Consider the following 17758-nt stretch of genomic DNA (forward strand, 5'->3'; position numbering starts at 1 on the left):
CACACAGCCTCACTACTGTCAACAACCTGCACCAAGTGGTACACTTGTTATAATCAAGGAACCTATATGGACACATCATTATCACTCAAGTCCATACTTTACATTAGGGTTCACTCTTGGTGTTGTACATTCTATGGGTTTTGACAAATGTGTATAGACATGTATCTATCACTATAGTATCACACAAAATAGTTCCACTATCCTAAAAATCCTCTGTACTCTACCTATTATTCCCACCCCCCCCCCAACTTCTGGCAACCCAGTGGTTTTTGTTTGTTTGCTTTTTCCAGTTTTGCCTTCTCCACAATGTCATATAGTTGGAACAATATAGTACGAAGCCTTTTCAGATTGGCTTCTTTCACTTAGTAGGTTCTTTCATTTTAGGTTCCTCCATGTTTTTCCATGGCTTAATAGTTCATTTATCTTTCATGCTCAGTAGCATTCTATTGTCTGGATGTGCCACAGTTTATTATTCATTTAGCTACTAAAAGTCATCCTGGTTGCTTGCAAGTTTTGGCGATTATGAAAAAAGCTGCTATAAAACTCCATGTGCAGGTTTTTGTATAGATATAAGTTTTTTTTTAACTCACTTAGATAACTACCAATGAGTGTGATTGCTGTATCATATGGTAAGATTACGTTTTGTTTTGTCAGGAACTACCAAATGTCTTCCAAAGTGACTGTACCATTTTGCATTCCCACCAGCGATGAATGAGAGTTCCTGTTTCTCCACATCCTTGCCAGCATTTGGCGATGTCAGTGCTTTGGATTTGGGCCATTCTACCAGGTGTGTGTAGTGGTCTCTCATTGTTGTTTTAATTTGCATTTCCCTGATAACATGGGGGGTATCTTTTCATATGCTTATTTGAAAATTTGCATATTTTCATTGGTGAGGTGTCTATTCAAGTCGTTGGCCCATTGTTATATCTGGTTTTTCATTTTCTTACTGCTGAATTTTAAAAGTTCTTTGTATATTTTGAGTAATAGTCCTTTATCAGATTTGCCTTTTGCAAATATTTTCTCCCTGTGTGGCTCATCTTCACATTTTTTTGGCAATGGACCTTGCAGAGAAAAATTTCAACTTAATGAGGTCCAGAAATAAATGAATTATTATTTCATGGATTGTGCCTTTGATGTTCCAGTTGTTCTAAAAAGTCATCGACATACCCAAAGTCATCTAGATTCCCTTCTATGTTATCTTCTGGTTGTTTTATAATTTTGCGTTTCACATTGAGGTCTATGGTCCGTTTTAAGTTAATTTCTGTAAAGGGCACACAATCTATGTCTAAATTTACTATTGCACGGGGATGTCCAATCATTCCAGCTCCATTTGTCAAAAAGACTATCTTTTTTCCATTGTATTGCCTTTGCTCCTTTGTTAAAGATCAGTTGACTGTATCTATATGGGTCTATTTTGGGGCTCTCTATGCTCTTCCATTGATCTGTCTACTCTTTCACCAATACCACAGTGTTTTGATTACTGTAGCTTTACTGGAAGCCAGGTATCATCAATACTCCAACTTTATTCTCCTTCAATGCTGTGTTGGCTATTCTGGGTCATTTGCCTCTCCACATAAACTTTAGAACTATTTTGTTGATACCCATAAAATAACATTGGGGTTTTGACTGGGATTGTGTTGAATCTATAGCTCTAGATAGGAAGAACTGATGTCTTGACAATATTGAGTCTTCCTACGTGGACATGGAATATCTCTCCATTTATTTAGTTCTTTGATTTCTTTCATCAGAGTTTTGCCATTTTCCTCACATAAATTCATGTGTATTTAATTAGATTTATACCCAAGTATTTCATATGTACATAATAATGCTAATGTAAATGATATTGTGCTTTTAATTTCAAATGCCAATTGTTTATTGCTGTTTTACAAAAAAAAACCATTTTACTTTTGCATATTGACCTTGTATCCTGCAAACTTGCTATAGTAGCAAATTAATCCCAGGAGCTTTTCATTGATTCTTTGGAATTTTATACATAGAAAATCGTGGCATCTTAAGAAAACCGTCAGTTCTATTTCCTCCTTCCCAATCTGTATACCTTTTATTTCCTTTTGTTTTATTGCATTAGCTAGGACTTCCAGTACAATGTTGAAATAGAAGAGTGGGAAGGGACATCCTTGCTCTGTTTCTATATTAATATTCGTAATGATTCCATTTTATCCCCTTTTGTTGACTCATTAGCTATAACTATTATTTTATAACCATGAGTTTGTAGAATACAGTCTCCTTTCCAGTATTATACCATTTCACACAAAGCATAAGCCCGTAAAGCAGTATACATCCATTTCCACCCCCCTTCCTGGCCTTTGTGCTATCGCCATACATTTTACTTCTATAAATGTGATAAAGCTTTCACTATATTGTTATTTTACACCTCATTCTTCGTCATATTCTGGCTTTTCACATGACAGGTAATTTTTTTGACTGGATGCCACCGGGCCTTGTGAATTTTACCTTGCTAGTGCTAGATATTGTTGTATTCCTGCAAATATTCTTGAGTTTTGTTCTGCAGCATGGTTAAGTTACTTGGGAACAGTTTTACCCTTTCCAGGCTTGCTTCAAACATTGTTTGGTGAGACCAGAGCTGCCTTTAGTCCAGGGCTAATTCTGTCCTATAACCGAGGTGGTATCTTTATGAGATCTCTACCCCAAATCCCATTAATTGTGAAGTTTTCCACCCTGGCTAGGGGGGGAACATGAACTATTATGGTCCTGTCCTCTGCTCCCTTTCGATGCTTCTGTCCAGCTGCAGATAGTTTCCTTGCATGTGTGTGCTGACCAGCACTCAGCTGACAACTAGGAGGAGACCCTGTGTGGTGTCCAGCCCTTTCTCTCTGCAGACTCTGGCCACCTCAGCTCGCCAGACTCCCGTGTCCATTTCCTCAATCACCAGGCTCTGCCTCGCTCCTTCCGCTCTGCTTTGCAACCTGGACACTCTTCCAGAAGTAATCTGGGTGACTGTGGGGCTGACATCATCTTTTTCTCTCTTTCGGGGAGTACCGTCTTCAGGGCCTGACAGTGTCCAAACACTGTTTATTAGTTGTTTTAGCCGGGAAAGCAAATCTGGATCTTCTTATGCCATCTTGCCTGGAATTAAAAGTCTAAAATGTATTTTTTTAATGTGGGGTGTGTGTGTGTGAGTATAAAAAACACTGCCTTCAAAGACACATTTTCACGAGTAATAAAATTCCATCCGTTGCAGGGTATGGTCATGCAAAGGTCAACCAGCTTTAGAAAATCACCTCTTTAACAGAACCATCCTGAGTTGTATTTTTACAAAGGAGTTATAAACTTGCATAAAGATTGAGAGCTTGAATCCAAGTAGCACAGACTATCATTAAGATCATGTACAAGAGACACTGGAAATTGAGGCCAGCCCTAACAAACTGTACAGAATGGCCTCGCCGTGAGGGGATGCCATCAGCAGAGAAGCAATCCTCAGATACCAATCGGCCCTGATAATCGATGATTCTTCCTCAGAGACCTAGCCAAAAGCACTGAAACAGTAGTAACCTACCTCCCTTGTGGGCAGTGATGAGCTCGGAGAGACTGCCATTGGCCTTGCAGTGGATTAGTTTGGCTCCTTCCGCAGGCCTCTGAACACAATTAGAGCAAATCCTTCTTAGCGCTAGAGTTACACCCTCAGCATAAATGAGGAACTTTGGGGATATAGTAACCCACTTCTAGGACCTCATGGTGCTTAGTAGCTGAGGAAATGTAGCTGCCAAAGTTTCCATATGCAAATGCCTTTTGTACCTAGTAAGGTAGAGGAGAATCTGAGACCTTAGATCCGACAAGGTAGAGCTCTGTGCTTATGCCACAGCTCTGGCCACCTATTTATTAGGGAGCGACGTGAATAGAAAATAGATCCTATTTGCGCTTGGAAGGGCAATCTAGCATAATGTAGAACGCACAAACGTAATGTATACGTTTACCAGCTTTGGAGTTGACACAGACCTGGGTTCCAATCCCACCGCGGCCACAAGTGAGTGGCCCTGGATCAAGCTCTCGATTCTCTCTTCTCTGATGATCAGATTCATCCATTTATAAAATGGTGGTGATATTCCCTATTGCAGCATTTTTTCGTGAGAAGTATGCAAGTATGATTCCTGGCACATAATATTCACTCAGAAAATATAGCTATATTTACTATATGCAGATGAAACAGTGACCACAAGAAAGAGACAGGAAGGTGGTACCTCTTCATACTTGCCCAAATGAAAACCATGCTGTGTTCTAAAGTGGAGTCCATCCAAGCCTAGGAGAAACTAAGAAAATCTCATTTATACTCCAAAAAAATCAAAATTGTCAGAGAAGTCCCAAGTGAGGATGGCAAATTGTTGGCCCTGACTGACAGTCCTTCAAAGGCTGTGTTTTCCAGAGACTCAGTCTTTCCAGTGACAATGTTCCATGCAAGAGACCCTGGGAGCCACTCAGTGCTGAGTGCTGCATGACCTCAGTGTGTGCTGGGAAGGCCCCGAAATGAAAGGTAATAGCACACTCCTTCCTCCAGAGACCTTGGCTCTCGCTCAAGGGCAAAGGTGGGTGAGCTGATAGCAGACCTGGCAAAGGAACTACTGGGATCTGCTGGAATGGGGCCACCTCACAGAGGCCAATCAGCAAGCCAGCAAGGTGTCCGAATGGCTAAACCCAGTTGCTGCCTTCCCACGCTGGTGTGCTTGTGGGTGACCCTGTTTATCCATAATGCTCCACAAAAGAGACCCTGTTTATCCATAATGCTCCACAGTTTCCATTTCTACTCCAAGAGAAGGCTCAATCTGTATCTGCATTTTTCAGAGACAGGGAGCCCACTTCTGCTTTAAAACAGCAACCTTTCCTCCAAACCAGAATACCCAGTCTCAGGATGGAGACAAGAAAGTGAGTTATGATTGGAATTCTCCCGGGGACCCTCTAACCATTCCCTAAAAGGACACTTACTTATACCAATGTACACTTACTTACACTAGTTTATAAGGTGGGCAAAATACTTCGTATACGTACATAGAGAACATAAATTTTCCTCCCACTGAGACTTTGTATTTAAGTGTAGGTCCTTAAAGTTGGCAGTGTTAGGTATCCAAGGTCCTCAGCACACTTTATGCACCGATTTCAGCTCCTTTCCCTTCTTCGTTGCCTCCCCTGGCTCCTCTGTCCTCTTCTTCCCTATTCTCTCTCTCTCTTTTTTTTTCCTCTTCAATTTCTTTTTTACTATAGCAACATACACTTAACATAAAATTTACCATCTTTGGGGTGCCTGGATGGCTCAGTCAGTTAAGCTTCTGACTTTGGCTCAGGTCATGATCAACAGTTCATGAGTTCGAGCCCCGCATCAGGCTCTGTGCTGACAGCTCAGAGCCTGGAGCCGGCTTCAGATTCTGTCTGTCTGTCTCTCTCTCTCTGCTCCTCCCCCTCTCATGCTCTGTATCTCTCTCTCTCTCTCTCTCTCTCGAATAAATAAATAAATAAATAAATAAATGTGTATAAATAAATATATATAATTTACCATTTTAACCAATTTTTAAGTGCACAGTTCAGTGCTTTCAGATGCATTCATGTTGTCCAACCACTACCATCCAGCCCTACACCTCTCTTTTTGTCCCATAAAACTGAAACTGTACCCATTAAACACTACCTCTCCTTTCTCCCCACCCCCAACCCGAGCAGGCACCATCATAGTTTCCATTTCTACTCCAAGTACCTCATATCTCCCTCTTCTTTCATTTTAAGTTTATTTATTTATTTTGAGAGAGAGAGTGTGTGTGACCATGCATGAGCAGGGGAGGGGCAGAAAGAGAGGTAGAGAGAGAATCCCAAGCAGACCCTATGCTCTTAGCACAGAGCCTGACATGGGGCTTGATCCCATGAACTGGGAGATCATGACCTGAGCCAAAATCAAGAGTTGGATGCTCAACCAACTGAGCCACCCAGGCACCCCACTCTCCCTACTCTCTTTTAGTCAAATCCTGCTCTTTTCTTTCTACTTGTAGCCAACCCAGGTCTCAATTCTCTCTTCCTAGAAAAGAATCTCTTTGATCTTTTCTCTTGACTGGTCTACCACAGACTTAATGGTTGTCTGCAGCCATTAAAGGATTCTTAAAACTAAACAAATAGTAAGATAGTTTAAGAATAATGCCCCCAAAATACAAAGGTGTGTATTATAAAAATAAGTGCTCTTGTCCTGTCTCTTATCCTACCCACCGTTTCCACAACTCTTAGCTAAACTTTGTTAGCATTTGCTGTGTGTTTGTCTAGAATTGTTCCATGCCTACATGCCTATAGTACAGCATACTGGTTAATAATAGATATTCTGGAGTTAGACTGCCTAGGTTTGAATTCTGACTTTGCCATTTAGTTCGGTGATCTTGAGCAAGTTACCTAACTTCTCCTTCTTTGAGTTCTTCATATAAAGTTGAGATATTAGTATCCATTTTATAGGATTGTTTTGAAGACTAGTAAGTTAATAAAGGTAAAGCACTTAGAATAATGACTGGTGTCTAATAAACACTATATGGATATTATTATTGTGCATTTTTATGATTGTTATTATGCCTGTATTTTAATCTTTGTTACATAAGTGGGATCATACCATGCATACAGCGCTGCAAGAGTATTTCACCTAATAAACATCCCATGGGTATCTTTTGATATTAATTTAACCTCGTTCATTGTAATGACACAAGATTTGATTGTATGGTTGTAAGAGCTGGGGTTGCTTTTAAATCCAGGGCACAAGAAACTATAGAGTACATGACAGCATATCACAGAATGTGTCCCAAGGTATTAATCGTGGGGTCCTGGGTTGCGGGCACACGTGGGGGATGTGTCAGAACCTGTGTTTGCTTCTGTCGATGCAGAGCTGCGAAGGACGGGCCTGATTTCCTTCCATGTTCTAAGAGCTGGCATTGCACTTCTCACCCACAGAGGTTTGGCCTTCACAGCTACTATTCTTATTGATCCATTCTTATAAATGGCCCTGTCCAAACATGGTTTTCCGGCAGGCCCTTGGAAGGGAAGTGATCTCCTTCCTGCCCCTTCCCACGACCTGGGCTGGAAAGGGCTGATTCCCTCAGGGAAAGACTATGTATAACCTGGCAGGAAAGGAGCTTGTGAGAGCACATGAGGGATGTGAGTATAAAATAAATAAATGGGTCGGCTTGTGAGTGTGTGTGTCTGTGTGCGTGTGTGCGAGTGTGTGTGTATGCATCGTGTGCATGAGTCTATGGACTCAATGTCACAACTTCTCCCCTGCTCTCCACCCCTATTTACTCTTCTATTACTTCCTGCTCATCTTATGACTGGGAAGCAGAGTATAAAGACATTGAATAGTCAATAACTGTACCCAGAACTAAAACACGACACATACAACACATGTGTATCCAGAACATAACACAATGTAAAGCCAAGAGGCATGAAATTTCAGGCAACACCCTCCTCACAGGAAACTAGTTTAGTGTGTGGCTCTACGTACCACATTTGGGAGCCTGGCTCAACTACCAATCAGCTTTGTGATTTCATCTTTCTGTGCCTCAGTTTCCCCATATTTAGGCTGCTAAAGATGATAATATCTCTTTGATAGACTCACTCTGAGGATTAAATGAATTAAATCCATAAGATATCTCTATCAGAGCCTGGCACAGAGTCAACCAGTTGAATAAACATCAACTATTATTATCATTGTATCTAAAGGCATCCACCTACCCCTAGCTCTAACCTTCAGCTTCCTTTTGTGCCAATTCCTTACATTTCATCTGTTTAAAGAGAAATCACACACACACACACACACACACAATCTATCACACAGAGTTTTAGCAGAAAAAAACCAATTTATCATTTTTGAAATTTTCCCAGAAAGAGGGCCAGAGCCCTCTGATTAGACCTGATTAGATCCTGTAAGCAGTAGGCACAGAAATCCTTCTGGACTTTGGAAATCAGATGGGCACTTATTCAACACACTCCTGTATGGGGTAGTTTACAGAATTCAATGAACACAGCAAAAGAACCCAGCAGTCCAGGAACTTACCTACCTAAAATGGTCAGCATAGGCCGGGCAAATAATTAAGGTGAGGTCAAAGTGTTTGATGCTCCTTGTTCTACTGAAAGTCATTGTTTGCATATTGCTGAATGATTCACTGAGGCCAAGTGCTAATGATGGCCTGATAACTCCCATTCAGGATGTGCTTCTTGTTTTCTTGCCTTCATAATAATGACTGACTAGTATTTTATTCTCAAGACCAATGTGTCCCAAAGGAAGAGAATCAAAAAGATGTGTCTCCAAATAAGAGAATCAGAAAGAAATCAAAAAGATGCTGGCCATTGGGCTCTAGAAATCCAGCTGCCTTCTCCCAGCTTCTGAACGCACAACAGCCCCATTGTGCATGGAGAAAAACTGAACTGAAGCTTTCCTGAAAGCATATTTGAACTTGGACCTCCAGTGCATAGATTAGCAGCCAGCTTCCAGCCAAGGCACCCCCTCCTCTCCTCTCCATCTTTGCAAGAGAATTTAGCTCCATTTAAGTCCAGGGGACATGGCAAAAACAACACTCCAAACACCACTTCCATTTTTGGCAATGGGATCCTTCAAACCGAGAAATAACCCTTCAGCCCAGAAGTCCTTTGGATTCTCTCTCTACCTCATACATTAGTTTCCTTCGCTCACTTCAGAGGGAAGGGATAAGCCTGAGAAGTTGAGGCTCCTTTTCTAAGTTGTTCTGTAGCAGAAACAACACCAATATCAGCCAAAAGAACAGAGTCACTGATTATTAGCACTGGAAGGATGTTAGCTAGCCACCAATCAACTCCTCCATTTTTCAGATGAGGAAACCAAGGACAGAGAGGCTAAGGGCCCAAGCAGCACTTTGAGAATTATCCCCAGCACAAGCCATCTTAAGGACCCCAGAGAGGCTGAGAGCCATGCCCTTGTTTCCCCTATTTACCTCCATTATTAACTTCCTATTAACCCCTGCTGATAAATTGCTGTATACTAAGTGCTGTGCTCAGGAGAGGGAAGCAAAGCTCTACCCTTCAGGCATTTATAATGACTAGTTAATTTCTTTTTCTTTGAATGCACTTCATCTCTCAGACTCCTCATCCCTGTCAATGAAATGATAAACTGTTCTTTTTGTCACCTTGGTTCAAATCCTCAGAGTCCTAGCCATCTTTTATGTTCACTCCTATTCTATACATCCAGTGCTGTCAGTTACCCATTTAAATATTCCATCAGTCTCTCAACAGACATTCATTTGTCTCCCACCATGTCCCTTTCCACTGGGACACCTTCCTTTCGTCTTCATTCTATCTGCCACTACCTCAGCCCTAGGCTTTATCACCATCCAAGTAACTGGCATCTTCAAGAACTACTTGGGTGCCTCCAAGCCAGCCTCTCTTGTCTCCGGCATGTCATGCCTGAGGAATGTTCCTTGAACAACTCACCGCTCATGCCGTCCTTCTGCTCCTCTGCCTATGGTTGATTTCTTCCTATTACCCACTAATTCAGGTCCAAATTCCTCCCCCCTGGTTTTCAAGTTTTCCTACAACCACCCTATCCACCCAAACTCGTTTCCTCACTCTTCTCACCTAAGTCTTCTTTGGTAAAATTTCACTCATTCTTCAGGGCCTGGGGTCAAGTATCATCATAGAGTTCTTCTTCCTCAACACTACAGTAATCGTTTCCTCTTGGGTTACCCTGGGCACTTACCTCTGGCATAGGACTGCTTGGATTGCTGTATGCTTTCGTGTTCATTAGCTCTCTCCTCGCCTGGGCTCTGAGCAATTCGAACCCAGGAACGATCCCTTCTATTTTGTATTCCGATGTCCAGCAGAGGGTAGGTGCTCAGTAAATGTCCTGCGCGGAATGAATGAATAGCTCCTAGCACAGCGCTGAGCTCCCTGCAGGTGCACAGCGAAGGCTTGCTGAGCACCTGAAGGTAATCTGACATCAGTACTCATCATCCAGTCATGGAGGCAGGGATGTAAACGGCTATCATGACAGAAAAAACAAATTCATAGCAGCATTGTTGTTTAAAGGAGGAAACTTCCCTATTTGGGTAACTGAGACCAAAGAGGCTTAAAGTCTAAATACTACTTTGAAAATTGTCCCTGGCATAAGCTGTCCTCGGATGCCAGAGAGTTCTCCTTTAAGAGGAATCTTCCCTTTCTGACACGTGATTTTTAAAAAATGTTTTTATTTATTTTTGAGACAGAGAGAGACAGTGCACGAGCAGGGGAGGGGCAGAGAGAGAGGGGAGACACAGAATCTGAAGCAGGCTCCAGGCTCCGAGCTGTCAGCACAGAGCCCAACGCGGGGCTTGAACTCACGGACTGTGAGATCATGACTTGAGCTGAAGTCGGACGCTCAACCGACAGCCACCCAGGCGCTCCTGACACATGATTTTTAAAGAATTAGAAAGAAGGTAGTTTGAACTCATTTGTAAATGCTGAGGAATAAAAATATTATGTTTCTAAGGGAAACGATCCTAGTTTACCGAGACTAAGGGAGACATACCTAATCTGGAATGAAGAAACTTTAAGGAAAATTAAAACAATATAATTAGCAACATTAGACACATAGGGTCCATGGGAACCAAGATTAAAACAGATGTGACTTTTTTTTTAACTCTACGCCCAGGGTGAGGCTCGAGCTCATGACCCCAAGATCAAGAGTCGCATACTCTACCACTGAGCCAGCCAGGTGCCCCAAAATAGATGTGGTCTTTTTTTGCTGGACCATTTTAATTACTATTCACTATTCAAGGGGATTCCCCTAGCTCCACGCCCTTACTACAACAATGGGGCCTCTTATTCGTCCTCTCCTTAAATACCTAAGCGTTTAAAATTAAAGATCACTTCTTTGATGTTTGTAAGCTCATACGGCATTTACACAATTTTAAAAGAATGGTTGCATTACAAAACTGAGCACATCAGGATGATGTCACGGATGATACCAGCCATTAAAAATACCCTTCCTGTGATATGCAGAAAACTACAGAAAGCTCACCGAAAAACACAATTTGTTCTTCTGGAATTAGGTGTTGTATCAAACATTTATCAAGTACGTATTATGGACAAGATACTGTGCAGAAAACTACCTGGTGCCCCAGCGACTCCTTGCTCTCAACCAAATACAGTAGAAAGACTGGAATTGGGAAGTTCATCACCCACACCCTTCACATGTCTACACATATTGTGGTCTTTCCATTAACAAGTTCATTGCTTGGACACACCATGTCTGTGTATGACTAATGGTTCTAAGGCGTGAGCAGGAAGTTCCTGATGAGTGCGTGTCTCTTGTGGCTGCTGAATCGGCCTGCTCTCAGCATCTGGCCCTGCGTAGTGGGCACCAACTACTACGTATTTTTGCCGTAAATGCATTTGTTCTTTGAAGTCCCAGAAACCAAGCACACAGAATCTCCTTTGGGTTTAGAACCGTATTGTTTACAAAATAATTGCAATTTCTTCAGTCATTGGAATGCATTTGGAGAAACATTGTCAAGAATTAAAGAAGTAAGTTTGAGGAAAACATGTTTCCATCTAAATGCACTGAAGAATAAAAAGGTTCCCAGGACCTCTGGCATTCCTCCAGGAAAGGACAACTACACCACAGAGGAATTGGATTTTTGCCTAGTAGCCTTTGGAATGACGTGAACTTTACATGCTTTTTCAAATAGATGCCCTTCACAGTGATTGGGCAACAGAAGTTTCCCAATCTATGATATGAAAGTCATCTGATACTTCTATTCCCCCACAAAATTTCATATATTCTACACCCCAATGAGCCTGATCCTCAGGACGAATGTGAGAAAATCTGTCCCACTTGGGCCTCCCTTTGCCAATGGCAGTGATATCCTGCCCTTAGTGACAGACATTCGCCATAATTCCTTTTGGTTCTGTTAATTTTAACAAATGTAATCTAGGTGTTAAAAATTGTGTTTAGCCACTGATCCTAAAAAGCTTAGAAACAAGTGCTGTATGATAAAATGTCTTAACCAAACAACAGAGACTGGGGACCATCAGAACTTAGAAGAGAGGGTCATAGCCCAACATGGGGGTTTGGGAAAAGCTTCTTGAAGAAGATAGCATATAACCTAATTCCTCCAGGAAGAATAACAGGGACTCACTTCCAAAAAGTAGGAAGGATGTTCTTGGCAGATGGAACAGTATAAGCAAAGGTACATGGAGATGGGCTGTGATAAGAAGCACAAGCAATTAGACATTAGTTCAGAAATTATTAAAGAAGTACAAGGTGGAAGGTGGGGACAGGGTGAGACAAGGGAGGGTAAATCTATAGAAAATAGGATGTGGAGAACCTTGAATGGCCTGCTAAGGAGTTTGGACTTTATTCAACACAAAGTGAGGAACCATTGACGAGTTTTGCTTTGTTTATGTAGGGAGTTGTTTGGGTAGATGATATTTTATTAAATTTGTCTTTTCGTGTTTTATTATAATGAAATTAATATTCATTTTCTTAAAAAAAAAAACCCTAGGAACTACAATCCCAAATAGCCAAAACAATGTTGAAAATTTAAAAAAGAGAAAAAAAATGCTGGAGGCATCACATTTCCTGATTTCAAAAGCTATTACACAGTTACAGTAATAGAAACAATGTGATATTGACATAAAGACAAATATATAGATAGATAGGATAAAACAGACTGTCCAGAAATAAACCACATAATATGGTCAAATGACTTTTTAAATGTTTACTTATTGTGAGAGAGAGAGAGCAAGGGAGGGGCAGAGAGAGAGGGAAGGAGGGAATCACAAGCAGACTCCACACAGGAGCCCCGTAATGGTCTTCATCTCGCAAAAGTGTGAGATCATGAACTGAGCCGAAATCAAGAGTCGGTCACTTAAGCGAATGAGCCATCCAGGTGCCCCTGGTCAAATGATTTTTAACAAGGGTTTGAAGACCATTCAGTGAGGAAAGGACAGTCTTTTCAACAAACGGTGTTGGGAAAACTGGATATTCACATATAAAGGAATAAAGTTATCCCTACCTTATACTATACACAAAATGAACCCTAAATTGATCAAAGAGCTACACATAAAAGCTAAAACTATAAAACTCTTAGAAGAAAACACAGGGAAGAGCTTCATGACATTGGATGTGGCAGTGGTTTCTTGGATACGATATCAAAAGTGAACGCAACAAGAGAAAAAAATAGGTAAATTGGAGTATATCAAAATTTAAAACTTTAAAAAAATTTTCAACTTTTGTGCATCAGAAGACACTACCAATAGAGTAAAAAGGCAACCATGGAACTGGAGAAAACAATTGCAAATCACATATCTGATAAGAGGTTAATAAATTATGTATATACATATATGTTCATATGTACATATATATATACACACACACATATACCTATATATAGTCTCCTACATCCCAACAACAACAACAAAAACAACCAGATTAAAAATGGGCAAACTGAGTTGAATAGTCATTTCTCCAAAGCAGATAAATAGATGGCCAACAAGCACGTGAAAAGAAGCTCAATGTCGCTAACCATGAGAGAAATGCAAATCAAAACCACAATTAGATACCAGTTCACATCCCTTAGGATGGCTATTATTAAAACCAACAGAAAAAGGCAGACAAATGAAGAAACCAGAAAAGAACAAGGGTAGTGAGGGTGTGGAGAAGTTAGGAAGTCCGCTGCTGGTGGAAATGTGGGAAACAGCATGGCAGTTCCTCGAAAACTTAAAAATAGAATTACTCTAAAATCCAGAAACACCACTTTTGGGTATACCCCCCAAAGAACTGAAATCAGAAACTCAGAGACGTTCATGCACCCATGTTCATGGCGGCATTACCCACAGTAGCCAAATGATGGAACCAATACAAATGTCCACTGACAGAAAAATGAATAAGCAAATTGTGGTGTGTGCACACAACAGAATATTATTTGGTCCCTGAAAGGAAGGGAATGTTGATATGCACGACACCGTGGATGAAGCTTGAGGATATTATGCTGAGTGAAGTAAGCCAGTCATAAAAAAAACAAATAGTGTATGATTGCACTTACATGAAGTACGAGGAGAAGAGTCAATAGTCAAATTCATTGATAGAAAGTAGAATGAAGGCTGCCGGGAGCTGGGGGGAGGAAGGAGGAAGCGTTAGTATTTTACAGGTACAGACTTTCAGTGTGGAAAGGTGAAAAAAATTCTGGAGACGGATGGTGGTAACAGTTTCACGACAACGTAAGTATACTCCATGCTACCGACCTGTAGGCTTAAAAATGGTTCAAATGCTATGTTTTATGTTATTTAAATTTTACCACCAAAAAAACCCACCTACGAACACAGAAAAGCTAGAAAGTTACTCATGACGATACACAACATCCCCCTGTTCCTACCAATTATAACACTCTGGAGTAGTAAATGGGAGAATACAGGATGTGATTCAATTTGTGCGTGAGGCAGCAAAGAAGGATGGATTTCAGCAGGACTAAATGAAAGGCAGGCAGATTGGTTAGACAGTGACAGCAGAAAGCCAGAAGATAAGGAAAGTCTGGACTAGGGAAATGCTAGTTCACCGCTAAAGAACATACATATTAGAAATACATTTAGGACCTAAAACGAGCATGATTTGGTGCGTGACGAATGGTGAGGATGAAGAGAGATGAATTGAGATACCTAGCTTCAGAAGTTTAGAAGTTCAGTGAGAGGCACCTAGGTAGCTCAGTCAGTTAAGTGCCGGACTTCAGCTCAGGTCATGATCTCGCTGTTCGTGAGTTTGAGCCCCGCGTCGGGCTCTGTGCTAACAGCTTGGGATTCTCCCTCTCTCTCCCTCTCCCTCTCCCCCTCCCCCACTCATGCTTTCTCTCTCAAAATAAATAAATAAACTAAAAAAAAAATAGAACTTTAAGTGCAAACTGGTGCAGCCACTCTGGGAAACAGTATGGAGTTTCCTCGAAAAGTTACAAATAGAACTACCGGGGGACCTGGGTGGCTCAGTCGGTCAAGTGTCTGACTTCGGCTCAGGTCATGATCTTGCAGTTTGTGAGGTCGAGCCCCACGTTGGCCTCTGTGCTGACAGCTCAGAGCCTGGAGCCTGCTTCGGATTCTGTGTCTCCCTCTCTCTCTGCACCTTCCCCGCTTGTGCTCTGTCTCTCAATAATAAATAAACGTTAAAAAAATTTTTTTAATAAAAAAAATAATAAAAATAGAACTACCCTATGGCCCAGCAATTGTACTACTGGGTATTTATCCAAGGGGTACAGTTGTGCTGTTTCTAAGGGGCACATGCACCCCCATGTTTATAGCAGCACTACCAACATTAGCCAAGTATGGAACGAGCCCAAATGTCCATCTATGGATGAATGGATAAAGAAGATGTGGTATATATATATACAATGGAGTATTACTCAGCAATCAAAAAGAACGAAATTTGCCATTTGCAACTACGTGGATGAAACTGGAGGATATTATGCTAAGTGAAATTAGTCACAGAAAGACAAAAATCATATGACTTCACTCATATGAGGATTTTAAGATACCAAACAGATGAAAATAAGGGAAGGGAAGCAAAAATAATATAAAAACAGGGAGGGGGACAAGACATAACATACTGTTAAATATAGAGAACAAACTGAGGGTTGCTGGAGGGGTTTTGGGAGGGGGGAGTGGGCTAAATGGGTAAGGGCATTAAGGAATCTGCTCCTGAAGTCATTGTTGCACTATATGCTAACTAACTTGGATGTAAATTAAAAGATAAATAAATTATTTACAAAAATAGAAGTTTAGTGAATAGTGCACCGTTACTTGAGACTAGGTAACCACTAGAGGTACGTGGAGAGACAGAAAGTAGAATTTACTCAGAAATTTTAAGTAATTTAATTACAATTTAAAATAATTCAATTAAAGGGGCGCCTGGGTGGCTCAGTCAGTTAAGCGTCCGACTTCAGCTCAGGTCACGATCTCGCGGTCCGTGAGTTCGAGCCCCGCGTCGGGCTCTGGGCTGATGGCTCAGAGCCTGGAGCCTGTTTCCGATTCTGTGTCTCCCTCTCTCTCTGCCCCTCCCCCGTTCATGCTGTGTCTCTCTCTCTGTCTCAAAAATAAATAAACGTTAAAAAATTTTTTTTAAATAATTCAATTAAAAATGTAATAGTTGGGAAGGTGATTGTGGTGATTTGTAGTCTGTTGGCTTGGTTACGATGACTATTTCCCAGAACTCTCTTCTTTGTATGTTTCTGGCAAGGGTGGGCCAAAGAGACATTTCACGTGAGCTTTGGGAAGTAGAGGGGAAGCAGCAGCCATGGTTTCACGCATGTAAGGTTGGTACAGAAGCAGGAGGCATTGATGGAACTCACGAGTGTTGTCATTATCTGTGGGCTCAGCTCCTGGGCGTGGGGCCAGAGCCGGTCCTGCAACTGCTCTGCCTCCTCCGGCATCTTCCTCCCGCTTTTCTGACTCCTGAGCCAGGGGAGTATTTAGCTCCACAGCAAAGTATGCCAGCTCCTCCCATAGAAGCTAGAAGTGATGAGAAAGTGATACAGTTCCAGTCCATCTTCACGGGCCTTCAGCTGGAGGCTCTGGGCTCCAGCCCGTCCCTGCTCTTCTTCCCCACTTTACATCCTCCTTCTTCTCCTGACTGCCCACCCTGCAAACTTGACACAGAGAACGATCTCCCAGAGACCATTTAACCGCATCTCACAATGGTGAGAGGTCCAATTTCGAGTGGTTTTGCTTCTCTGATCGAACTCCAACATTAGACAATTTGGTGCTGGACACGATTACAGGGGTCTAGGGGTCTCCGAATAGGTTTTGGGGTGTCTGGAATTCATTCTCTGATTTTGTTGGATTTAAATATGTTCATAATTGCCCTGTTTCCAGTGGTAAAGAGGACACTGGTACCATGTAGCGTGCAGTGGCAAACAGATACACAAATTGTCATACCGTGCCACCTTTAATCAAATGACTATAGAAAAGGGGTTGGCCAACTTTTTCTGAAAAGGGACAGATAGTAAATACTTTAGGCTTTGTGAGCCACAGCTACTCAACTCTGGCTGTAGCTCAAAAGCAGCCATCAGACAGTAAGTATATGAATGGGTGTGGCTGTGTTCTGATCAAACTTTATTTACAAAAACAGACAGCAAGCCAGATTTGGTCCAGGAGGCTTAGTTGGCCAACCTCTGCCATAAAAGGTAAAGGTTTGAGTGAACAAGCGTTTGCTGCCATAAGATATTTTAGTGACAACGCTGACTATGCTGGGAGTGATTGGTTGCTTCTAAGTACGTTGGAGAACTTAGAGAAGGAAATATGAGCTCAGAGCTTTCCATTCTTATTCTTAGCTCAAGGTCCATATAGGGGATCTGAAATCGTCTATGAGCACCCCCAACACAATCCTGACTGGTACGGTGACAGGAGAATTGAAATTACCAGGTAATTTGCAGGCAAAATGAAAGAGGAGGAGGCAATTTGGGTTTGAGGTGCCTATGGAATCTCCAAGTGGAGATGCTTAGCAGGCATCCACACGGACAAGATGGTCAGAGTCACATGAATAAATGAGATAACCGGGAGGGGGACACGGAGAGAAAAGCAATGAGCTAAGGCAGAGCCCCCGAGGAACCCAGCCTCCAGTGGATGGGCAGGAGGAAAGGGACGCACAAAAGGTCCTGAGAACCTAAGACGCCAAGAAGAGAGGAGCTCAAAAGAGGCCAAGGCAAAGGAGACTCTCAAGAAGCTGTAAGGGACTGCACTAAACCTGGGTCTCGTAGAGGTTGAGAAATTCAGCGAGTTAATG

General features: G+C 41.8%; 1 protein-coding gene across 1 annotated transcript in view; it reads left to right on the forward strand.

Annotated features, from left to right (window-relative positions):
• Positions 1 to 692: 692 nt before the first annotated feature.
• RAP1A (RAP1A, member of RAS oncogene family) overlaps positions 693 to 17758 on the forward strand; it is a 165286-nt gene continuing 148220 nt past the window's right edge. The window contains exon 1 of the mRNA XM_025912430.2: positions 693 to 787. Coding sequence (XP_025768215.2) covers positions 708 to 787 — 80 coding nt within the window. The 5' untranslated portion in view covers positions 693 to 707. The remainder of the gene's footprint in view (positions 788 to 17758) is intronic.

The sequence above is a fragment of the Puma concolor genome, chromosome C1 (assembly GCF_028749965.1).
Source record: "Puma concolor isolate L17-30 chromosome C1, mPumCon1.1.hap2, whole genome shotgun sequence".
Lineage (NCBI taxonomy): Eukaryota > Metazoa > Chordata > Mammalia > Carnivora > Felidae > Puma > Puma concolor.